The sequence below is a fragment of the Fulmarus glacialis genome, unplaced genomic scaffold (assembly GCF_000690835.1).
Source record: "Fulmarus glacialis isolate BGI_N327 unplaced genomic scaffold, ASM69083v1 scaffold39807, whole genome shotgun sequence".
Lineage (NCBI taxonomy): Eukaryota > Metazoa > Chordata > Aves > Procellariiformes > Procellariidae > Fulmarus > Fulmarus glacialis.
Window position 1 is genome coordinate 1 of NW_009223245.1, and position 26,720 is coordinate 26,720.

The 26,720-nt window shown below is 41.1% G+C and overlaps 1 protein-coding gene across 1 annotated transcript; it reads right to left on the reverse strand.

The window, feature by feature from the left end:
- SMYD2 (SET and MYND domain containing 2) lies at nt 1-26,392 on the reverse strand (the record flags this gene model as incomplete). Its single annotated transcript, XM_009581743.1, has 11 exons — nt 1-264; nt 2,307-2,415; nt 3,814-3,988; nt 4,777-4,897; nt 6,693-6,803; nt 9,174-9,276; nt 11,066-11,133; nt 14,756-14,880; nt 17,060-17,120; nt 18,761-18,871; nt 26,329-26,392. Coding segments are annotated over 11 exons (1,129 nt in total), but the record flags the coding sequence as incomplete, so codon positions are not given.
- Between the last annotated feature and the right edge of the window lie 328 nt (nt 26,393-26,720).

The window sequence follows — 26,720 nt, forward strand, 5'->3', positions numbered from 1 at the left end:
AAAAAAAAAAGCAATCGTAGATGTGTGGAGGCTAGGAACATTTTGCAAGGCCTAAGTGTGTTTGTCATTCCAATTATAGGACAGAACTGTGTTCATACTCTACCGCTTTTCAAAGCGCTCCTGAAGGTTTCCATAACAAGGCTTTTTAAATAAAGGTTTGAAGGATTGCATAGATTCAAAAGCTCAGTGGTCCTCTAATTCCTTTTTGATCTCTGAAATGTATGGATGATCCTTCCCGTGTGCTACTTCCATGATAGCAATTGCCTATGAAAAGAAAAAAATATTCACACAATTGATTCATATATAACACCAGGCTATAAATACTCTCTTTAGAGGTTTGAAACAGTCTGACACCTCTAGCTACTTTTTGTCCCCTTGTAGTCATAAACCCAGTAGGAAATAAAATGAAATTCAAAACTAAGTAATAAAGGTTTTACATTCAGAGAATACATCTTTCATCTTAAAGGATCCCAAAGCACCTTTCAAAATGATATTCCTGACAAAACTACTTTGAATGCAACCAGCTCCAGGACAGAAAACTGTAAGAGGGGTGGGTAACATTCTGGCAGAGGACTTAACCAGTATCAGAGGAAGCTCTGTTCCTACCAATTTATCCTTCAGCTGCCAGACTGACAGCAGGCCTATTACAGAAGTTACGTTAAGGCATTTCAGACTTGATTCTGTAAACCCTCTGCTGGTTCCAGGGGCTACCAATGCTTTACGAAGGAAGCAATTGCTTAGGCAACCACTGAGGCAAAAGCGAGATCTTGTCAGATACGGACAGATGCTGCTGTGCCCAGCCTGCTCTGCTTGTAAGAGTGAACGTTTCAGGCAGCCAAACCCCCTGACTGGCACTTTCCTGCCACTATCCGCACTGCATTGCAGAGTGGGTGTAGAGGCAAGATTTCCACTTGAGAAAAGGATAGCAGTGGCCCCAAACAGACGTAATAAATGTCAGCAGTAGATAGGACTGAAAGAAGCAAGTTCGGAGTAAGTCTGACAATATTTAAAGACCACAGTGCTAAGATAAAGCAAGGAATTGCAGCATGCCAGCCATCAGAGCATTTAGTCATTTTCTCCTCAGGAAACATTTGTGGAATGATGCTCATATTTGTTAAGTCAGTACAACAAGAGCCTTTGGTTCCACCTCAGCAGCAGTGAGAAATGACTCCGTTCCCCCCTCCTGCCCAAAAGAAGAAAGGAGAGCCTTCCGGACGAGAACAATGGTTTTGTTTTTCCACTAAATCCCAAACATCAGGGGCTGGGATAACTTTGGGCAGTTCCTGTAGGCAGCTTTTGGAAGTGAGTCATTAGGCTCACATAGAAAATGTTTGTGTTAGGAAGCTAACTATGCCAACAAATCTACCTACAGTTCCCAGCCCCCATCCCATGTTCCTACTGGCACAAATCCCAGTTTTAGTCAAAGCTTTAACACCACAGCGAAGGAAAACCTATGCTAATTTTAAACCAGGTAACAGTTAAATTTTAGAGCATATATGCTTGTAGTGTCTTTCATCATGGCTGGATGGCTCTGTTATTGCTGGCTAAAAACTTGCCAGCATCTAAAAAGGAAGGGGGGGGAAAAAAAAAAACGTGACATTCCACACCAATTCATTATATGCTACAGTAGTCACTGATGCTTAAGAAACTAAAATAAACTTCTGTCCAACAACAATAGGGGAAGAAAGTCAAGAAACATGGTTCAGACTAATAAAAAAAGAGAAGAATAAAGAACTAAAGAATAAGGAACAGACTAATAAAAAGGGGTGAAGAAAAATGTAAAACCAAATGCTGTATTTGCCAATTTCAGCATTACCATATGCATTGAATTCCCTTCAGCTATTTAAAAATCAATTGGTTCCAGAACAAATACCCACCAAAAGCATGCCTAGTTTAACTTGAATATAGAAATCACAGACCTCAATGAAACACTATGTGCCTTTTGTAAGAGCCAAGCATTTTTTCTGTCCTTACCTAGCAAGTGAGGAGAAGCTTGAGTTCTGCTTCATTTACACTAGTATAGCTCTAGCTCAGTGAAGAATGTACAGCAAGTGTTTAAGCATAATGCTCACTCCAGCTGCTGCAGTAGAAGTCCACCGTGAAAAGGTAAGACCCCTTGTATGCACGAACAGACCTATACTGCATCTTTGGAAAAATCAAAACTGAGCCAAAAATCCAGTAACCAGATATATTAACACATGGTGCATTTCCTACCAAACCAGGCTTACTGACAGAGATGCACATAGCGCTTCAATGATCCCATGCCTCAACTGGTATTATTAATGAAGAAACCAGGAAATAAATACCCTCTTCAGGGCTTTAACTCCAGCCGTTCTGTTCTCCAGTGCCATATACAGTCTCCCTAATTTCAGCCACATGGAGGCAACATTCAGCGAGTAGGAGGGATAATGTTTACTGCAAGAGAGAAGGAAATTCAGCTTTATCAAACCTGGCAGTTTCATAGCATTTTCCCAGCCCTCGTCCCCCTCTCAGGGGGCAAGAAGCTGCCTCTCGTTGCCCCTGCCCATTCACGGCTCGTCCCTTTTGCCATGACTGCCAAGAGTCAGTGCCAATTGTTTCTGGGATGGGGACGCCTGACAATTGGGAATTGAACTGAAACTACCATATGCCTCCGAACAGCTGTCAGATGGCAATGACTTTCTGCCACTAGTTTTAATCTAGCCAGCTACAGAGAGAGACTGCATTGTTACGAGTTTTTGGAGCCACCCTACACCCGCAGAAATAACTCTGCCTATTCCACAATAGTTGGTCTTTAATGGAAAGCGAGGGGCCCTCAGCAGTGTGTACGGTGCACATGCCATTCTGCACTCGCACACACTGAGCTAGCAGAGTCAAAAAAGTCCAGGCTCGGAGCCAGAGGAGCTGGGCAAGTCCCAGGGAAGATAAATAGTACTAAGCCCCCAGGGGGGGAATGTTGGCTCCTTCTTTGTATCGCTGCTCTCTGCCAAGTGATCTGTGACTTTACGTTGGCATCTGCTCCAAAGGGAGAGCGTTACTTGTGCTCCCCCCAGCTGGCAAGAAAGTCACATCTCAAGATGAGAATCTGCTTGGGAGATTCATGGCAGGATCAGATACAGCGCGTAACCGGCCGGCTCTAATGAACGAGATCACTACTGTAAAAACACAGAAAAATTTATCGGAGAGAGTATTAATTTTTTCCTGCAGAGGCTGCGTGCTGCCTTGCCCCACACGGGGCTTCAGCCTGCACATTCTCCCACGCCCCCAGCTCTAGGGCAGGGGAGATCAGGGACATTTGGGCACCCGCAGCCTCCGAGCGCAGGAGCTGAGCTCGGCTCCAGCTCCCTCTGCTGCTCAGCCCCAGCCCCGGGACAGGGCTCTGCTCTCCCGCAACCATGACCGCTGTGCTACTGCAGAGAGAAAGGGTCGGGAGAGGGCGGGAGGCTGACAGCAACAGCGGGCTTTGCCTCCAATACCTTATACAAAATACTGACTGCAGATGCACTTCGAAGCTCTGCTTTAGTAAAGCATTAGGATATTAAAAAAACCCGTATTTATCCAGTTAAACAGAACTAGCACGGTATCCAAGGTGGTACAAACTTATTTTGAGAACTCAAAGCAAGGATTTCAGAGCCACCTTCTGCTATATATTGCAGGCCACATTTTGACAGTAGCAAAATCTGTCCCAGCATTTAAACATTCCTTTTTGAGTAGTGATGTCACGGGTAGTGTGTTTATACAATACGTACTGAGAGAAGTGATCTCTGTCCAGACTTGTCTTAATTGTTCAGATTACTGAATCAGAGCACTAAAAAAAAAAAGTCTCTTATTTACCTGTACGGTCTGATAATTTTTTGCCCATAACGCAGTGCACCTTCCCAGTCCTGCACGTAGAGACAGACACCCATGGCCTGGTACATCATATGTAACATATAAACATTACTGTCTTCAAACACTGCACCCATCTTGTCCAGGCTAAGTTCACAGATCTCCAGTAATTCACTAGGAGGTATGAAGTCGTCAAGGAACCAAATAAGTAAGTGGTCTGTGATTAGACAACTACCTGGTAATGCCAAAGAAGAACTGACTTGAACTTGTTCAGAATGGTTCTGAGAAGTCCTCTTTTCTCTCAAATGGCATTAAAGCACCTATTCTACAACCCTAGAGCTACTTTGAGAGGTATTCTGCTCACGAGATTATTCCCCCGCCTACTCAGATATTCTACAAAACTAGCTTTCAGATTTAAAAAGCAACAAAAAAAAGCAGCTTTCCTGAATCACCACTGCACCAGCAATGTGTCAGAGGAAGGGGGAGTGAAATTCCCCTGCAGTGGGTACTGAATCAGGCATGAGATAGCCTGGTTTGCTTCTGGCCCAATGAATCGTGCATTTTTGTCTGCATCGCACCACTGTTACAACAGGTAGGCTTGTGACCATCAGCATTAGCTGCAGCCTCACATGAACTCTCTCAAAACCAGGCAATATTACAGTAGACTAACACATGCACACACCTATGCTCACTCTAGCGTCTGGCCTGTTGTGTGGAGACAGCCATATGCTGTGCTCTTAGAAACTGAGAGCTGCACAGGAAGAAACAAACACAGGCTCTCACAAGCCCATAACACCTGCAAGGTTAAACTGCCCCTTGTCTCCAGGGACAACTCTTCAGACACAAAGAGGTATGTTTAACTTCTAACGGTAATAGTATTTCTCCTGCAGGTACTTCTGAAGCAATCCAGCAGGTGAAATTTTTAGGTCATACACCAAGCCAGTGGAGTCAGGGTGAGACAAAGGATATATTTGTAGTGTTTGGCTCGCCTGAATTCCTCAATCACGTTCCTGGCATATTTGATCATGTCCCGTACTGTCTCTGCTGATGGAGGATCATTCAGCTTGCAGATTTCCAGTTTCTCTTTATCCTGAAGGAAAACACAATGGACGTTACAAATGCAGGTTCCAAGTCCTACAAATAAAGGTGCAACTGCTACACAAAATTACTCTAATAAAAGGACACAGATGGGAACTTAAACTCTTCAAAGAATGTAAAAACAAAGGTAGAATGTGCACCTGCAATTTTTCTCTAAAGCCTTGGCTGGGAATCCTAGAATCCTCTGTGCCTTCCAGTTCATCTGCCATATTCTACTTCCACGAAGTCCCTTTCTTTTGAAAGATCCAAAAGCTTTTCGATTTTGTGATGGAAGCAGTTTTACATAGGAAATGTCACTGCTTCCAAGAGATTAGGGATTAAAACAAATTTAGTTTTAAGGCTAGAAAAGCCCAAATACCTTATGCCTACCATAAGGTAGGCATAGCTTATGATAGCTCAGTGATAGCTCAGTGGAAAATGAGATAATATTAAACACAGAAAAGGATCCTTCATATCTACAGACAAAACCACATTTCCACATCTTTTCTTATTTCTGCTGGACAGCTCCACTTACTCTTATCTTTCTATCTAATTTACTACTTCAAGAAGAGTCAGCTGCAATCTGGAGACCTCTTTTGCTGTTAAGCCTCATATTGTTGCTAGATTCCTTTGTCCTTTATTATTTCATCTGCCAGCTGAGAGGGATACAGGGGACTCTTTCCAGAGCTGAAGGAGGCTGAGTGACAGGTGATTCCAAGAGTAGCATGTTGTTGGATATCACAGATGAAATTCTGGCTTCATTAAACTCAATGGCAAAATTATCAAGGTAACTGTGGGGAAAAACACAACTATGGTATCAACAGAATGGCCTCAAACAAGAATACTGGGTATTATTTTGGAAAAAGGTTACAAAAGACAACACCTCCTTTAGAGGGAGGAGATGGTTATCTGGTCAGTTTGGAAAGCAGCTCTTAAAAGGACACCTTTGTGAAAGCGGGGGAAGAAAATAATCTAGAACTTAACGATCAGACTATGCCAGCCAGACCGATCTTGACTGGAATGACAGATGAGCCACATGAAGCTCAATTATCCTAGGACCTCCACTGAAGGATAAGTGAACAATTAGTAGGACAGGCACAGTTGTTTCAGTACCTGCTGGGTTTGGGTGCCTTTTTCCACCCCTTGTAAGTGCTTTTGTTCAAAATAACACCTTGTTTTAACGAACACTGTCTGGTTGTCTGCCTTTGTCCTTTGAAGGGCACCAGGTGATGTCTAATGAATGTAAATCTGGCCTGTGCATCACAAGGGGCTGTGACTCAGGACTACCCTGTTTGTGAGAATGACGTGGAGGAAAGCTTGTTTTAAAGATTCTGCTGGGTCTCCAAACCATCCAGCAAAGTCATACAACATCACCGAGAATTGACTGAGACGTCCCACCCAGGAACTGCAGCAGGACTCTATCCCAGAGCAGGACCCCAGAAATGCCTCAAGCAAGATTCACTGCTGGGAGTTGGTAGAAAACATGCAGTTACAAAAACCAAGTTCTGAGCTAAATTCTTTTGGCCAGGTAGCGTAGACATAGTATTATTATCTACTTTTAACAAAGTTTTCATCTTTGCTTTGTAGCTCAACTTTAAATAGGCATCTACCAGGAAATTTCCTGATGTGTCATGATTACAGTGGAAAGAATGAGTATCAGAAAGTCTTCTAGACAGAAAAAACAAAGCCATCCCCCCTCTCTATTATCCTCCTTTCCAAAATTTAATTAAACCAGATATAATATTACATCTAAGGACTTGGGTAGGTGCCTTGACAGTCAGAAGCGTACTTCACACCAATTTTATTACCTTTTCTTTTGTAATGCACTCCCTGCAATCACAATTAAAGAAATACGAGTCTCTTAACCGGTCATTTCTGTCTTCTGTGGGATACAATAGGTCAATATAGCTGGTAAAAACCTATATGGTAAAAACAGCAGTCAGTGAAAAGCAGTGTAACTATACATATTTATCACTACCAGTTTTGGTATATATAGTATCATGACTACATATTCATGCAGCGTGTGGATCCCTGCAGCCACATCACCTGCCTGTTCCCTCACATTCCAAGCCTCTCAGCAGCAACAGGAGTTGCCATTTGTGAATGCAATCTGACAGAGAAGTGTTTCCTTTCCTATTCATTATGGAATTTCCCTCAAATATTACCCTGGCTTAAACCCAGGTCAGCAAGATTCAGGTGTGGATAAGGAAACTATCACAGAATAGATCTCAGGCTCCTGTCAGACTAAAAAGAGATGCCTAATTTTCAGAAGTAAAATAATGATTTCAGGTATCCAACCTAGGATAAATTACAGTGGCCTGGTTTTTTGGAGGCTGGAATCTCAAATTTTTCTTTCTGAAAACCTACAAAAACTGGGGCAACAGTAGTCACTAGTAGCTTTAGAAATTTAGGACAAGACCTTTAGATCTCTAAAAAGAAGAGAGGCCCAGTGCTCCAGTTCTAGGAGAATGAATATCAGATTTACTTCAGCAGCAAAATTTTAAAGCAAAGAAAACCTGCTTTTGAACATTTTAAAGGCCCTTCACATACACTATTCTTAAGTTTTCCTGTACTTCAATGGTCTTCTGAAAAGAACCCCTGCAACTAGCTTTAATGCTCCGTTTTTAAAATGAGATCTCCCCCAAGAAACATGTCATATGCACAGCGCAGTTGATCATTTTGCAGAGCAAGGAACAGCTTTAGTTCCATTTCCTCATTTATAGTTATTTGAAATGTTTTGCTCAGTCTTTATGCTTAAGGTTTCTTTCTTCTTTAAAGTAAAATGTACATGTAATTTCATACAGTACATCTTCTTCTTCTTACTCTGTGTGATCCCACACGTTCCCTCACACTCCCCTCCTCCCTTCCCTATTTTCAAAGCACGCAAAATGCAGGAGCTCCATTTACAGCAAAAACTTTAAAAATGTTGTGATGCAATGGCTACATTGAACCTGAAGATGGAGACACAGGCCGTAAGACTGCACAGGGCCCAAGAAAAACCACAAGCTCAAATTTATAAAATTCTTCAGTGTCAGAAAAGCAAGTGCGCAAAAGCCATGAGGTCCTGGAGAACTGATGCAGCTTCTAAGACACAACTCAATCAAAAGAAGATGCCAAGCAATACTCTACATCTCTATCTCTCACAGTAAGCCCTCCCCAAAAATGCTGAAACGTCTGGGATTCCACAGTAAAATTCCGAAACCAAGATCAGTCCTTGTCCATTACTACAATGCATTTGCAGTGACTGCCAACATCACAGACAAATCATCGTTAGTAAATGGCATAAAAAGAAGTTGCTCACCTGAGTCATTCACCCTTGGCTCCAGCAACTAAACTCACTTTGTTCACAATGGTGAACAGCTATAATCCACAAAAATAACCTCTCTCCCCTTCTTCAAAACTGATATCACATACTTCAGAAAGCGGTAGGAGTTATCAAAATCAAATCTGAACTTATTTTGATCAGCATTAACCTTGCCCGCTAAATTAACATTAACAAACGAGCCATTGAAACTGTATGCAAACTCCATTCCCAGAGAGAACGTTCCGTACCTTCCTCCCCTGCGGATATTTGAACATCCTCCTCAACTCTGTTTAACGTCTATCTTCTTTTTTTTAAAACAAAAAGCAGCTCTACTGCTGAAGACTCCCTGCCAAGTTCATTATTTGATTGAGAAAGTTTCAAGGTAAACCCAGAGCCGTATTCAATTTCACAGAATTTTATCCATCGCTGTTCAGCTTCGCTCCACCTAAAAACACACTCTTGTTCTTCTGTGACTTCCCAGCCAAAGGCTGCTGAGGTGATATGACTAGGTCCCGTGTTTTGTGGATGCTCTGTCCAAACAGAAGTTAGAGGACTTATCTGAACCCATTTACCTTGTTTATTCTGGCTTCAATTTCAATACATTACTATTATACTGGGAACTATTATAGCAGTAGTAATTTGCTTTGATCCTGGAATTTCAAAGCACCAGCCAAACATCAGTAAACTCAGCCTCATTTTACAGACGGGTAAACTGAGACAGAGGCTGCCAGATACGCAGTGACTGCTGCAGGTGCCCTTCCCTTGTTTCAGCACACAAAATGGGATACTGCCTCTGAGAATCACTTCAGTCCTCCAGAGCCACCCCAACTTTTCCAAAGCAACATCTTACACTTCTCTGAGAAACAAGAGCTCCTTCCCCCCTATTATTAAATTGTCATCTAATTGAAGTGAACCCTGAAAAGCAGAATGGATCCTACTTTTAGGATGCATGTGTACAGTGTACATTCAAACACAGTGCATTTACCTCTTCTCCAGGCTCAATCTCTTTAACAGCTCTGACTTCAGCCAAGGTCCCCTTGTAAGTTACAATCACATTTGGGCAACAGCTATGGTTCATCAAGGCAACACTGTAAAAGTAGGAAAGTAAACGTTTTCCCCCCACCACCACCAAAAGCAACAGGCAAAAAGTTAAGCACCACTTCACAAAACAAGTCAGTCTGAACGATTGAGTCAGTCTGTCTCTGTACGCTGTTTTTATTCTCAGGCTTAACATGAAGGTAACCTTGGGAAAATATGTTGTAGTGTTATTTATTCTAACGATATGGAGAATGGCTGTGCTAATGAATCACTACAATTTTTAAAACCTATTACTGCAGGACTAGGCAAGTTATTATTTTCCCATTCTTATAGTGCTACGGGACAGCTGACAGGGGTGTTCACATAGTTTAACTATCAACATCCTATTTAGGTACCTACAATAGACAGACTATTTTCCTCAGAGGAGAAAGAAAGAGAAACACATGTAACCTAAAGGAAACGAGCAAATACAGGAAAACAAAAGTCATTTGCTGCATCACAACTTAAGATGGGCATTAAAATTTTAGCTGGTTTCTGTGCAAATGTAAACAGCCTCCATGTCTGACGTGGGAGGGAAGAGATCTCTGTCTATTATACAAGCACGACTTACACAAAAACTTGGACCACTGGAGAAAAGTACTTCCTCTTACTACTATGCTTGGAAAAAGTGCAATTTGCTGCTTATTTGAGATAAAATGTGTAATTTTACTTCTTTCTCTTCCAATCTACCAAAATAATAATTGTCTCTTCAGTCTTTTTAGCTCACAGGCATAACTGTTAAGTAGGATAGATCTGGCTCTCGCATGCTGAGTATTTACAAAGGATGGTGTTGGACATGTTTCCAGATCATCCTGGTTTAATACTCTCCTCTCTCCACCATGACTCTGATCCTGGGCATTTCAAGACCTTAATTTCCAATCTGTAGAACAGGGATGTGGACTTCAGACAGACCTGCCTGAAGAAGGAGAATCTGTGAAGCAAGTACTGTCTGTATGCAGCTCTTAGCAAAATCAGGTCCTGCTTTAATTGGGCATCTGTAAGTTTCAGATTACTTTGGCATAGATAAACTACTAGTAATCTATGCCTCACAAGGAAGTCAACCTAAGCAGATAGTGATAATACTTTCAGTACGGGGTTTGCAAAGAACAGGGGCAGAAAATATCCTCCTTTGCTACAACATTAAGTGGGAAGGACAGACTTCAAGGGAAGAAATGTTCCTCCACAGCTTAAAGAGAGCTGTGCTCCCCTGTCCACAAACTGCAGTTAACACTTAACATCTGCAGTTTATTTGTAAAGCTAAGAAGCTTGTACATATTTTTTCCACTGTCATAGCAACATAAAGCATCGCAGTTTTTAAAACATCTGAGGAGGCTGAAAGAAGTTATGAAAGGGATTTACTGTTTGCAAAGGAACAAAGGTAGAAGGGATGTTGTTCAGAGAACACCAGGTGAAGGATTATACCTAGCCAAAACAGAAAGCTGTGAATAGAGCAAGTCACCTGCAAGCTTTTTCATTTCGCTTTGATCATTACATGATGTCCCTGCCCAGAACCTGCAGGCCAAGTAAGTAATTGTGTCCTACCAACCTGCATATAGTTCACAATCTAAGCTTCAAAACAAATTGCAAGTGCAATTTTACCAAATCTACCAGATTTAAAAAAAAACCTGCTGCAAATCATTGGCCACATTTTATTAGCTAATTAAAGATATTTAAAACAAGGTAAATTAAGTGTTTAACTGAATTTCTTTCAGCAGAGATCTACTTCCACACACATGCAAGAACCTTTGTTTGTTTTTAAATAAGTTAATTTTATTTTTAAAAAAATTAAAATCAACCTACTCGGGAAATATGGCTGATCCCAAATGAGAGAGTTCTTCATCTTCAATTGTGAAGCCGTTACAGTTAACCTAAGGAAAAAAAGAAAGAGACTAGATCAGCTTCTGGTCAGCTAAGTACTCCACACTCACATGTCACATTCTCATACTTCAAAGTCAATTGCAGCAATTTGCTTACAATTTTCTTTGTACCTCACCAGTACTCAGAGGGAGCTACATGACACCTCAAAAAGTGAAGTGAGGACAAAGTCCCTATCCAAAGGAATGTGCAGGACACTAAAGAACGGACAGTACAACACTTGCACCTGCTCAGGACACAACATCTAGAGGATTGTTCCTTGGAAGGCCATCCAAGAGAAATAGGGCTTGAAAAGAGCACTAGAAAGAGCGTCAGACAAAGCAAGACCATTGCAAACACGAAAAAAAGTCTGACACTGACAGAGGGCAAAAAGACTTAATTCGGCCATGACAAGTAAAGGGCCGATGCAGAACTACACACACAAGGAGCAACGTAGACGAACAGCAGCAAACTCAGCCGGGCTGGGGCAGTACAGAGCTTTAATGGAGCATATATTACACAGACTTGCCACAATGACATCTGTCATCAAGGGTTGCATGTATCAGCTACAGCTAAAGCACATATGAAGAACAAAAAAGGCAGTGAGAAAGACTTGAACCTAATAAAGACATAGAATAGGAGGGGACAGAAAAAGGACAGAGTATGAGAGGAAGTGTATTCCTAATTTAAACAGACACAGGATCAAAAAGAGCTTGTTCACAAATCTTTCTTATAGAATACATTCAAGGAAGTTTTAAAACCTTCTCCCTCTTTTATTCTCACTAAACAAGGGAATCTTACAGGAGTTGCAGCTTTGTTTCATGTGGTTTGTGTGACTTTAAGTGACCAAAACGCACCTCAATCAAGTACTTTATTCCACTTTCACCGCAAGTCACATACATGCCAAGATAAAAAGAACCCTCTCCACGTTCTCCATCATCTCCCTACAATCATCAAAGTGTTCACAGAAGTGCCAGAAAAGCACTAAAACAACTACTGTCATATGGCCAAATCCAGCTGAAGCTACAATGGGCACAGGAGCAGCCATTTGTTCTGGAAGGGCAAGAGTTGACAGCAAACGCTACCAACAATGATACGCCCCACAAGCTGGAATGCAGCTCAGATTGGATTTTAGAAATATACAAATACTTCCCAAAGCCACTCCTCGGGTATGAACTGTTCTGGATGAGATCACAATTACGGAAAGTGTCCTGTTACTCTGATTTACTCACCGGTATCTTTGCTATCTGTGCTTGATCTTTATCCTGCTATTTTTAGCAAGGTAGCATCCAAAGGCTCCCTGTCTCTCACGATGAGCATGCTACTGCACTAGCCAATGTATGAGCATACCTGAACCAAAACCAAAATGTAATTGCTGAATACAAAAACAATAGAAGGGAAAGATTATATCAACAGCAAGTAAGAACATAAGGCTATAAAGGCTGACATGAAGAACAGCTTGGTGGTTCTGAATCACAGGGAAATATTTAAAAATATGTAGGGAGTTATCAACTCCCCTCCACTAAGCCAGAGACAACCCACTTCTTGAATGCATCATACCAGAAATGACACAAGAGGAAGAATTAGAAGGGATGAGATACCACTGGTTTCACCAGATGAATGCATGACTAAAAAAGGCAATGTGGAGGGAGTAAAGAGACAACAACGAGAAAACTAGAGCTCAGGCTTGTTCCCAATGGTGGGAAAGAGAACATGCAAAGGGAGGCACAAAATTATGCAAGGTCTTCAAGGAAAGGATGAGACGCTGGAACTTGAGACAAGAGAGAAACTGTTTGAAGAGTATGACAAGGTGAGACCGAGGAGGAAGAGAACCAATCTCGAGAGCTATGTTCCACAGGGACAAAAGAGAGTAGAACCACACCGACAGCTGGGGAGGAGAGCAGTGAAAGGCCAGGATGGTTTGGACAAAAATCTTTGCTCCACTCAAAAGGACCAATTACACCTTAGCTGTAATGAGTAAGAAACAACATCAGACAAGGCCCACAAAAAGCAGTGAGCAAGGAGTCAGAGGTATGTAAGTCCCAAACGACTGCTCTGAGCCACAAGGAGATAGAATGCTGAATGGAGAAGCAAAGTAGACAACACGAGGCCAGAGAAAGTGCTGAAGCAAAACAAAGGAGCAGCAGCATATCCATACTATTAGTTTTAGGTCAAGTTAACTAATTATTAGGAAACATGTTTGTACATGTCAAGTACAGACATGTCTCCCCTTCTTCTAAAAAGACTTATGCTGGAGCTAAAACCTCAAAAGGTTGTGTCCTGTAAAATACTTCTGAGGAGCATCCAGATGACCTTTGGAGATTTTAGTTCAAAAAATTGCAATGTCCACAGTGGCAGATAGTTGCCTGATGACCAGAATGAGCTTAAGGTGACACCTAAGGGTGACATTAGACATCTACAGAGAAGACTGGATGGAATATCAGATCTGGGAGTCAGCAGTTCACAGAAGTCAGTTAAAGTACCATGATCTGGTGGAGCTGGTCCAGGACAGGACATGAAGCAAAAGTCTATATAGACAAAATAATGTAATCTTTGGGGATTCTGGCTGCATTCTAACAAAAATATTCAGAAACACCACAAGAAACTAGATGTACTGATGTCTTTAAAGTATCCCCCTGACAAATATAAAATGTGGAGTCTTCAGAACAGAAAAAAACTTTTAATTGAAGGGAAATGTATAATTAGAAACAACACAATGGATGATGAGCAGATGCTAACATGCTAAAGAATCATTCCCCTACAAAATAACAGTACCTCTGTATTAAGGTAATAGTAAACATGCCTCCTTGTTGGTAGATGCCCAGCTCTACCAACGAGGGTATTGCCATCTCAGCTTTCATCATGGCAGTCAACATTTGCCCTGAACTCAAAAAAATTAAACTTTTTACTCAGACATTTAAGTTTAAAACTAGCTTATTTTGAAGTACACGAGGAAAAAGAAGGAAATGGATCTTTCAGTATTCCACTGGTGTGTTATTCCATCCACTACAATACATACGATTTAGATGCATATGAAAAGCGGGTGAGAAAAAAAGAGGTGACACATTTCAGAAGTTACCTAACAAGACATCCTGCCTTTCCCTCATCTCTCCAGATGACCAAACTACCTGACCGCATTTAAAAGCGCACACCAGATAGAAGTTTCAGACTGCTCTTTCTACTTCTCTGAAGTTTACTCCCTGTGAAGGTTAAACACAATGATGACCCAACCAGCAAGGATTTCCACAAGTTTGAAGCCTGAATAAAGGTTTTGCCTCTGCAGAGTCTCAAACCAGCAGCCTTCCATCCAAGTCCAACAACAGCTGCACTATGCTTGGCCCACAAAAAGCCTAACTTTGACAGGGTCTAATACAAGCTGTTTCCCCTTTTCTTCAGTGTTTGAGAAGCACCTCATAGAAAGTGTGCAGACAAGAGTCTCTCCCCTCACTACTGAAATGGGGCATGTCCAGCCACTTCTGATCAAGGAAGTATATCTTCTCCATCAAGCGCGCTCAGCTCTCCCTAAGATAAGCAAAGAGCTACCATTTCCATTGCCGCTAACATTTCTCCCCTTTCACAAAGGCTAAAATCCTACAGCACTATCCACCTAAGCAGGCTGTGTTCTAGCCAACTTACTTGTGCAAAGAGAACTACAAGGGCAGCATTGTCAGGGTACTCCAAGTGCTTTGAGTAAAAGTGATGAAGAGCAGCAATGTCGTTCTGAATCAGCTCTCTCTTTTCATTGTCTAGTTTGTCAAGGTCTGTGGACAAAGAATACATTCCATTTCAGTAACAGGAACACTCCCCCATGAACTGCAGCTAGACCTAGGCTAGAACAGGCCCAGGCTTAAACAGAAACCCCTCAAGGAACAGCTACTTGGAAGTACTGCAAGAAGTCTCTGTTCTTCCATAAACGTAATGCTGCTTCTGCCAAAGCCACACGTGCACTACAAGAACATGCAGGATTAAAAAGCATTTTCTAACATCTTTACATTAGCAGATAATTGGACACAAATTTCCTTTTCTTGGGAGTAGGATTACAGTGTTTAAAATGCATTTGCTAACCCTAGCAAACAGACCAGCCAGCCCTGGCCCGCTAGAAGCCTATCAACTGTGGGTAGCTATCCTCAGCTGTCTAACATGACCTTATGAGCTACCCGAGAATGCCCATGTCTCCACGGGCTGGAGGGTGACCATCAACAGAGGTGCGTTTAACCTGCAGATATCTGAGGATAATAGGAGACAGCAGGAACATCAGTGGAAATGTCCTGGCACACCTGCTAAGTGTATTCCCTTATGGGTTTGTTCAGAGATTTACCCTCAGGCCCATAACAGGTTCTAGCCAAAGCTGTGGCCACTGAACCTTTTTCTGCCTGGTCCATGCAGAGCAAGCTAGGTGATTGACCACATACTCCTGGTCTCTTTTCTCTCCTCACGAGCAGAGTGTTGGAAAGTTTTTTTCCTAATCCCCTCTCTCACAGTGGCAGTGTCACCAGCTCACTCCTGCTCTGAGAGAGCGAGCAACTCATCAGTTTCCCCTCTCCAGCTCAAAATAATAGTGGAGAGAAAAACATGCAGGAAAAGAAAAGGCTGCAAAACAGTGGAAGAAGGGGGAAACGATTTGTAAGAGCAGATGTGAATGACAGGAGAGTCACAAAAAATACTGAGGAAAATGAAATGGGACAATTTGATGAGAATTAGGACAAATAAGAAATTTTGAGCTTCCAACTGACAGCCAGGTGTCTTTTCCTCTCCTGTGCAGGGTGTTGCAAAGAGTAAGGCAACTGCTGAACACAGCAAAAGTGTGCTAAGAAATGAGGAGAGTCAACAGGGCAGAAGGAACAAGGGGTTCTTACTAATAAAAACCAGAAATGAAACAAGGGCTCCTAGAGGACAAGGGGGACATTGCAACAGAAAATCATTTCAGCCTTTAGCTCCCAAATTCATAATTTATTGAAGACAAGCTGCAATGCAGAAGAATATACAGAAATTACTTCACCACTTATACATCCTCCTCAACCTGAATCCTACTAACCTACCTATCCCTGCCTTAGGCAAAGTCAAATGTTGGTTTTTTCCCCCCTTATTTCCCCCGTTGTCCCAACAGCTGTGACAGGAGCTTTTGTCCAGGAAGCAAATAAGACTGTAATCTTGCTATGCTTGGTTACTCTGCTACCACAAGTCCTAGCAACGACTGCATTTATTCAGCATTTTATAAAGGGTTTTGCAAACCATCAGAGTGAGAAATGTGAATATACAAACCTATTGTCTCCTTGTATATTACCCCAGCACCAAGAAAGAGAAAGGACAAGACCAATGAAAACTATGCCAGGATGGTTACTAGTCCCCTAATTGCTCAATTTCTAACTCTGCCTCACCGGACGTAAACAGTAGCCTTCCAGTTAAAAGCAAGCCATTGCCTCATCTCTTTCCTTGGATTATTTTGGAGCACTTAGGACATGGAATTTCAACACAATTGTATATAACATGTCAGATTTGACTGGCAGTGACAGATACTGAAGCACAGTCCAGAGGGTTCTGTAATTAGCCCCTTAGTCACTGTCACCATCAAGCAACTGTGCTGTCTCTGATTTTATGCCTCCTGGTAACAAATGCCGGCTATTTTAATTTTACAACATTACAATTCTCAAAAGACACTAGAGTACCAGAAAAGCCATGAGATGGATGTATGCTACATAATTAATCCTGTCTAGGTGTTCACCCTTGTTTCACAGCCCCTACAAGTGACCAAGAAAAAAAAGAAAGAAATAAGAGCACTGCACTTTCAAAAAATGAGAAACCACAATTCTCTTTGTTTACTCCCTTTCTCCAACAGGAGTGGGATGCTCTGAAAGGTTTTGATGGAGGGGGACCAGGGGGTAAAGCAAATAATGAATATAGGTAGCTGCCTCTGTTTACCTGCAAGCCGTTTTTACTTACGTGATTCAAACTCTTTTACAGCAAGCAGCTTCTCTGACTGAGTTCTTTCAGAGTGAGTTTTCTAGCAATATGGGGAAAAAAACAACAAGAAAATATTTTAATGTTTTAAGTAGGCAGTTTTGTCTACTCATTCATAAGCTCCGAACTCCTACTTGTAAAACAAACCCAAATCTCCACTGTATGGAATTTATAGAAGTTGATGAACAGCAATGAGTTAAATTGACTTTTACCCTTAGTAAAGCCATAGAAATATTCTCTCTGCACCAAATTAGGCAGCCAAAGATTAACTCCTATCAAATTTATATACATAAACTGAACAGTATTTTAAATATGTAATTTGCTTTGTTCTAGACATCCAGAAAGCTGCTAACAATAGCAAGCAGGCAGGAGACAGGCTTCGCTTTGAGGAAAGTGAATAAACTGACTGTTGACAGAGTTCAAAAGCAATGCTCCATTGTTGGCCTAAGGCCACTTCTTTGTAATCTTGGCCATTAAATATGGCTTTGCAGGTGGCCCAGCAGCTGAGGTTCAGGGACTATGGTTTGCATATTTAGCTTTTATATGACATGTAGGGTTCTCCTCCCTCCCTGTAAGCAATAAAAGCACAAATTTATTCCAATGACTTTTTGTCATTAAACATTCAATTTTGTTTGTGGATCACCACTAAACCATGCTTTAATTAAGTCACACACACATATGTTCACACATGCACATCTACACACAGAGCAAGTATGCAGGTATCTTCCCAGCAGGCCAAAATCCTCACTACATACAGTATCCAGGTTGCCCTTGTCACATAAGGAGACCTCAATCACACAAATATGCTTCAAAGAGGACTTATTTTTGTGGAGAGAGTTTAGAGCTCTACAAAGATACACACCATAATAACCTTGAAACTCATGAATCCCATCCCCTCCCTGCAAGCACTTGTGTTTTATCCTCAGTATCCATATAGTTAGGGAACGCTGAATTGGAGGTTGACATTGCAATCTTATTTCCTTACTAGTAACATTTTTTTTCTCTAAAGACCAAGGGCCTGAGATTTCTCTCTCAATCTCTGTTTTTTCACCAGGTAACTCCAGTAATCGTAAACATTTAAACCTGAATACCTCAGAGGTGTTCTTGACTCACAAATGTACTGGGAGTTACATACTACACAATGCTACGCAGTTATAGCTGAAAAATAGTACAACAGGCAACTGCTTCATAAAGATGTCAGTGTCTGCAGACATGTAACACTAGGAGCATTCCTCAGAATTTAACCACATATACCAAGTCTCATTCTTCTTTCTCTTCACTAACGTGGCCTTGGTGCTAGCCCACACATGTAACCAAGAGCTCCAATCTACCAAAGTGGAGGCTGAAACACCATGCACACTGTGAAACTATCACTAAACTTTTCCAGACTCTGTTCAACAGTACCTTGACTGTAAGTTACAGCTACACAGCTTAAAACCTTACTAGCCTTTTGCCATCTTCCCTCAAAAGTCTCCAGCTGGACTATGGTGGCCCTGATGCTGCTGCAGTGGTCTGATGGTCAGTTCGTTCAGCTGTTCATGCTCTATATCACACCTGTCTGTACACAGGAAGCTAGTATGTACGTGCTTTGCAGGGACAGTTACTGTCCCTCAATTTTCATTTTCCTGCCTTCCCTGGCACCCAGAGTAGGAATGTACCTCCCAAGTCTAGCGTCCTGCTCACCTGTTTGGCAAGGATCCTCGCCGTTAGCCTCACGGTCTCCGAGGGATTCCAGTTCTGCCCAAAAGCGCACATGGCGGAACACTCTAGCTTGTGCATTGGCCAGTCTTCCTTCTGAAAATGTAGAAAAATATTGAAAAAAAATAAGCCACGAAGATAAAGTGATGAAATAGAGGATGCAGCAAGTCCTGCCAGATCCTAGAGGTCAAGTGAAATGTGTTTCCTTTAAAAAAATAAGATGACGCTCACTAAATCTGAACAAAAGCTTGAGTCCCATTTAAGAGGTACAGCTATCCTGCTTTTTTCAAACAAATTCACAAGGGATGAGTTAAGGTCAGAACATCTTCATTTATTCAACAGAAAAGAAGAATTAAATGACGAAGAAGCAAACAGACAACATGATTTATAAATCACCAGTTCTTACTGTTCAGATCAAGCACGTGAGGACAGAATAGGTCTGAGCTTGATGGCTTTATTGGGTTCATTTCCATTTAATACCTTGGCCCTTCATTACGAGATGACCCTGGTGTAATCAGGAGTAATGTGTCTGAAGTCAATGGATTCACAATCACTGTAAGAATCCGTATATGTAAGGTCAAAACCAGACCTACTGAATAGAATTATCAGATTTTTTCCTTAAATGTTGTAGAATAAGAGCACAGCTAGGCAATGAAAACACACTAATAAAGACAAACACCTTTCAGTTAGGAATGTATAGCATATTCCTAGCTCAACATACAGTAACACTTGGAGTGATGGCAGAAGCCACTGGCTTTTGGCACTCTACAGATTCCCTCCAAAGCAACAGAAACTTTCAAAGATGAGCACAGAATCACAGATTAACACTCTGCACTGGCACACAGAGCCTGGCATGGGCTGTCTCCAGACTGCATCAAATTTCATTTTATTTATTTATGTATTCAAACATGGAAATACTCTTATTTCTATATTCAAGCAACGCAGTTATTTATTTCTAGATCTCATCCCAGACACACATTTATAGCAGTGTGTTACAACAGACCTATAGTGTTCTGCCTGTACAGGGACCATAAAGTTTTGTTTTCAGACCAGATTTAAACTGGTGGAAAACGGTAGCAGAGGAAAGAAATTGCAACAAATCCCACAAATTTATAATTGATTGAAAGTGAAAACTTGAAAAACTTTTTGCAGCCTCCAGAAAGTTCTTAATTCCCCTTACTGTTATTCACCCAGTATCACAGACCCAGTGTTAGCGCACTCAAAAAAAAATTTAAAAATAATTAAAAAAAAAATCAATATAGCCCATCAGAGTGACTGAGTGGCAGAAACAGAAGAAACACAGTTTCCCTCAGCTGCCTAACCACTGATGGCAAGAGCCATTTGAGACACCCTAGGCTATCTAAAACATCTACATAAGACCAGTAGATATGATACATGTCTACTGGGAGATGCAGGCCTTGTGGGAGCTGTAGCTGGAGGCCACATAGGACAATCCAAGGCACCTCAAATACTCAGCTGAATCAGGAGCCCCAGTGTCTCCTGCCTTTGCTGGTCCACTTATTTACAGGTTTTGCAGATCAAAAGAAAAGCTGAGATCACTAATTTCAGAGTTAGTACACCAAAAATTCTTCCACTGAAAATGGCCATTTTAATTGCCCTGGGCATAGGCAGCTTTAGGATTTTATTTTATTAGGAAAAGAAAGGTGAACACCTGCTCCAGCCTCATGTAGGATTTGAAGCAGTGCAACACTGCAAGGGTATTCAACCCCTCACAATGTCAACTTCATTGTCCTTGATATCTCAAGTGTGGTACTTCCAAAAAACCTTCATATAGGCTGCTTGAAATAAGGTCCAGTGTAAATGTTCTAAGAGGACATGGCAATACAGACCAGGAGAACCAAAATAGTATATTATGCTGCAATCATGTCATGTGAAATTACACTCTCAGCTCTCCTACAGCTGTCACACTACAAAACGTGTCCCCCGAGAGGCCTGTTTCCTATGTATGCCCCAAGACCTTTATCTGGAAAATTCCCGATAGCCTTTGCTTAGGAATCCACAGGCTAAAGGCTAAGAAGAGAGACTGAGGGAGACCTCATCTCTCACCCCTTCTGGAACACCCACAACGCCCACCAGCTTCAGCGTGATTGCTGCGTGTTCAAGAAGCAAAGGCACAGAACCTGAAGTTTTGTAGGACCTGCATCCATACACATCGGTTAAATAAACAGGAGAGATTACCTGATAAAACAACAAAATCAAAATGCAAAATCACGTGCCTGTCTCAAAGCAGTGTTTTTAAAAATCCGTTTGTTCCCTTTACTCGTTACACATTGTTAATTAAAATCTTTCCCCAGGCAGAATCATACCGAGTTATATGAAGTAGTAGGGAGGTTTTAAAGGGACAAGATACGGCTGAATTGTGTGAAATGAGATAAAAGCCTGAAACGCCACAAGAAGAGAGAGTACTGATGACTGAGTAATACCTGGGATGGAAACACTGTGACAGTAGCTTTCCCTGCGATCACAGCAGGACTGTATTTTGCATTCTTTTCCACGTTTTTCGCTAAGTAGTTTGAATGATAACAGGTAGCATTGTTCTAGTTGAATCCCTAATGCTACATTAATGATATTTTCTTCCTATTTGCATTACATCCGCAGTATTTTTCCCTTCATTTAGGAGTGAGTGACAACATTTTTGGAAGGGAAGTTCTTTAAAGCTTATGCTTTTCACATCAAAGCATGGAAACAACTTTCTCCACCAAGTTCTTCAAAACGATTCCACTGTCCAGGACCACTGGATTAATTCCCAGAACACTGACATGTAGCTCAGCATAAAAAAACCCCAAAAAACCAACAAAACGTAGTACTCAAAAAAATAAGACTCAAGTCCAAACAAATGTCCTCGCACCTCCTTCCTCACATGGACTTTTTCAATAGCATGTAAAATTTCTGTTGTATTTCACTTGATCGAAAAGAAACACACACAAATACCAGACAGAAATGCTGGGCAAGCCAGCGTAGGGGTTAAGCCCACTTCTTCAAAAGCTTAGGGCCCAATTATGCTCAAATGGCATCCAACTCTTTAATTGAATTTCAGTGAGGCAACTTCTAATGTCTGATATTTTCCAGTAAAGTTCTCCGATGCTGTCCTTCACCAAGCAGTGAAGGTAAGAGTTTCACACGTCTTCACAGCCATCCTTCCCTACCATCATTTACCGAATGCTGGGCCATAGAGGGCATTTGACTTCCATGGGTTAATGTTCAAAAGGTTCACAGGAGACTTTTATCAAAGAAAATTACACAGAGAAAGTTTTTGGATAGGGGGACAGACACTTCCCCAAGGCAATCTTAAGCAGGGTCTTGCAGTGTCGGATTCCTCTTGTGCAGAATCATTACAGCAAGAATTTCCTATTTTTTCTAGAGCTCACCAAAGAGGAGTGGATAATTTCTACAAGGCCCCATTTAAAACACATCTGCTTGATGCTAATTCCAGGTCTACAACTACATTTTGAGGCTTACTAGCTGGTTAAAAATACATGTTTCCCTTACTCCAGAAATACCAACTACAGCACTCTTTAACATGACATGTTAAGAAAAATCTGTAAATATTTTGTTCTAAATATATTTCAAATATGGAAAGTCATGACAAAAACATTTCTTTCTGCACTTTGGCTAGCTGATCTCCACTCTGTCTGGGATAAATACTGGCTATGTGTAATAACAGAAAGAGGAGCTCCAGTAGCTGGTTCAAGTTCACCAGTTCCACAATTGCAACCACGTAACCCTCTTAAAACATTTCTCTTCAGAGTGTTTCAGCAGCTAATTTCTGAAGAGAAAAAATGAGCACAGGTCTCCTGCTGTTTGACTAAAATTATTATAATTTAAGAAGTCAAGACCCGAACAGCTGCAGATGGGGTCTGAAAGCCACTACTATAATAACAGGCCTGTGCTTCGAGGAGGCAATAGCGGAGAGCAGAATGGTATGAATCAGCTGGAAATCACAAACCCTTTTAAAAGGAAAACTGGATTAGGGGCTGGGAAAAGACAGACGCAGCAAACCCAGGCTAGATCCTACTAACCCACAAAACATTCAAGGCAGCAAGGACAGGCAGTGAAGACAACTTCCACTCCTACGTGTCCCGCATCTGAGACTGAATCTACGCCTATGCAAACATCCAGTTTTATATAGGTCAAACTTAAGGTTATCTATCTTAAAAGCAAAATTATAGACCAAAACAGGCAAAAGACACATGTTAGCACTAAGGGAACTGTGCCAGGGCCAGTGTGTGCATACGTGTGTGTATAGAGAGAGCCCTAAATAAATCAGCCACTATATCACTGCAAGACTTTGTCTTCCCCTGGGTTCAGTCCCTCACACTACAGTGTGACACCACCTTTCCCAGCGACCAGGGCAAAGGAATTATATTGCAAAGCAGGACTTGGTCAATGCATCAAACACCTGGACATATGGCAGGAGATGCACTCTTTTACCACTTGCAGGATCTTCAGCACGCCAATATATCCTTCTGTACTTATACCCCATTCGCAAAAACAGAAATGCCACAAAGGCTGTGAGGGTCATTCACTAAATGCCTGGAAGGTATTTTAAGAACCTCAAAACAAGGATACTATGTGGCTCAACAGAGTGGGAAATACATGCAGTGTCACTAGCTTTTCTTTCTATAACCACATTATTCTGACAGAGAAAAAAAAAATCTCATTCAACATAAACGCACTAGAGAGAGGAAGATGTCTGCAGTTATAAAATCCATAATTCTGAAAAAGACATCAAAAAAATTTGTTTCCCGCTGCACACTTTGGCACCTTTCTCTTGTCTCCTTCTGATCCATCTCTCCCTACCACTAGAAAGAATTCTTATGAATTGTGGTATAGCAGGTCTTTAAGTAAGAAAAGAGTAAGCTCAAAAAATTTGGTTTTCTATTCCATACAGTATACTTCATGTGATGAACAGTTGTCAAACTGAATTATATTAAGTAACAAGATACTAACCAACATATGAAATCATACTACGTCCTTATTGGGTACATGTAATTTTTAGCTGAACTGATCAAAGAAAACATGGATTTACAGAGAAAATTAACTTAAAAAAATAAAAATCAAATGAACAATGCCATCACAATTCTCAGGTACAGCCCTGCCCTTTTATCAGTGTTGCATGAAGAAGTCTCACATCCATGGAGGCAAAAGGGACACATTTACTGTACATCCCAGTGTTACAAGTTCAATATCAAGGCACAGATGTCCTTTTTGGCTTTGACAAAGAATTGCTGAACTGCTGAAAAATGCCTTTGAACAAGACAGCGATGAAGATGCAGTGCAGATTGTCTGTGCAGCACGTACAGTCAGTGGAGACCGGTTTCTAGAGAATATTATGCTTGAAGATAACTTTGAAAGAATGTCAAAGAATTCAATCTCAGCAACATTCATAAATTTCATGAGACTGACTAAGAAGGGCCCAAAACATGGAAGATAATGTTATAACAATTAGGGAGTGAAAAGCCATATGCGTATCACCAGTAAGAGTGAAGTGCTAGTACTTGTGCTTGTCACTACTGTCTAGACATCACAGCGTCTAAAAAATGCCATTATATATAAAGCATTATACTACACACCAACAGGTGGAAAAGATTTTAATTCATTAACTTATCAGACAAACAGGCTTTTGCTGAGCATCCTCTCCTGCAGTCTTAAGGACACTCAGTTTGAGCAGTTCAGTTTTTTATTCTTGGAATATGCCCCACTAGGGAAAGAATACTCTGACCACCAAAAAAAAAAAAATTTAAAAAAATCAAATTAAGAAAGCAATACATGTACAAGACTTTACCCAAGGGAAAAAGAGAAAAAACCTCCTTGTTCCTAAATATAAAAGTATAAACTTTGTCAAGGCTAGAAGTCAGGACACCAAGGGAGGGACTGAAGAAGGGACCTGAAGGTAAAAGCAAAGGACCGTGGATCAGCAGAAGTAAGTTCTTCTACTTCTACCATGATATCTACTTGCTATTTTTCTGGGCACAAATCACTTAGCTTTCCAACTGCAGTAAATCTTGCTCACCTGCTTCATAAACCATTGTGAATTTTATATGGTAGAAGAAACTCACAGTCTCAGATAAAAAGCGCTAAACAGCCAATAAATTGCTTTATTCAAGTATTTACTTCCCTCATCTAGTTAAAAGTTTCCTAAGAAATAATGTCATATGGAAACATTTCTTACAAATAAGCATTTCTCATGAATGAATCATGGGTTTTCTCTACACTGTCTTTAAAACTCATCCAGATTTCTCTCAAGAGCCTTAAGGATGCTCATACAGTAAGCATTCTCATTCTTCCCAGCAACTGCTGGCTATCAGTCTTTCAAGATTCTGTGAACTACTGCAAATTTTGTAAAAATCTTATTTCTTTTAAGCATTTTAAGTCCTCCTGGTGCTTCAAAACCAAAAGGCCATTTGATTCACCCACTAAGACACTGTGGGAAAGCAGGAATCTGGGGAGGCAACAGAAGGAAAACTAAGGGGAGGCCAGGCTCACTTTGCAACTTAGGCAATGGGAGAATAAGATACATCCTTGAAATAAAAGCGGTAGCCATCTCCAAAGTGCTGAACAGCACAAACCACAACACCTCCATCCAGATAATGACAATGGAGAATACTCTGCATGCCACCCACGCACTCAACAGCGCACTACCATGCAGGAGAAGGTTTGGATTATTTATAACTAACACATAGTTGCATGCCAGACCTTTGGTGACTCAAATCCTTCACGAGCACTGTTCCATACTCTGTGCCCAGCATCACAGATCTTACATAGCTTACATTATTTAGCTAGCAATCCAGTTGAGTTTTTCACAGGTAAACTGGATAATTCTTCCATATGAAGTTGACAGCCCAAAAAGGCTAGATACTAGTTCTGGCAAAAATTTTTTTTTTGAAAGGTGCTTATCCTAGTTTGAAGTAAAAGTGAAATTAAAACTGCATGCAAAAGTTTTGGATGTCTTCATATTGCTCTACTTTAGTGTACACTTATATTCTGTTTTCAGGGGCTTTTAAAAAACAAAGTACACAAAAAGAATAAAAGTTGCCAGAATGAGTGAGTTAGGAAGAAAGCATGGTAGGTTTCAAATGGTTATGACTACTGTCAGCTGTGGCCACCAAAAAATATTTGCAAAGATTCTAAAAAAAAAACCCAACAAAAACTCCTTTTAGTGATTTGATTTTTCCATTAGACACAGACTCTCTTACCAGTTTAGCAAGCTAATGTTAAATTATCTGGTTTGTGCTTAAAGAAAGAAGTAATACAGACATAATTAGTGGGCTGACAGGCAGCTTTAATCAAAGGCTCAGTGGTACCGAGCCCTGGAGCTACTGATCTTGAAAGACTCGTACAGCCCATGTCCAAATCCTGTAATTGTCCAATGCACAACTCCATGGTCAGCATCTGTGGGATGCTGAAACTGACTGGACTACTATTAACCATAGCTACAATTAGAGACTATCAATGCCACACAAACAAAAAAATGGAGTTCAGCAACCCCCACCCTCCTTCCCCCCGCATCCTCACAAATTGCATTACCATACCTGACATTCCACATTGCAATAAAAGGCCTGTTTACATCTTCCACACTTGGACAATCCTTCTTTCCTTAAAAAGAAAACAGAAGTTATTCTATTGTATAAATCTGAATGCAACACGAATGTATCCTGTATCACTTTTTGCACAGTATTTTGCATTTCACAATGAAAACTGTATTTTCTTCAGAACGCTACAACTACAGCTTGAACCCCATCTTCCGATAGCAGACACTATTTTTATTTGTTTAGACTTTCAAAACCAAGTTTTTCCTAACAACTATCATTATGCAAAAGCACTCTGCTGTCCCGCTAAATTGCTGGGTTTGGAAACATGTTATTCTATGCTGTTTGACAGACAGCGTCATTTTTTTGCCACTATATGATGCATACTGATAGCT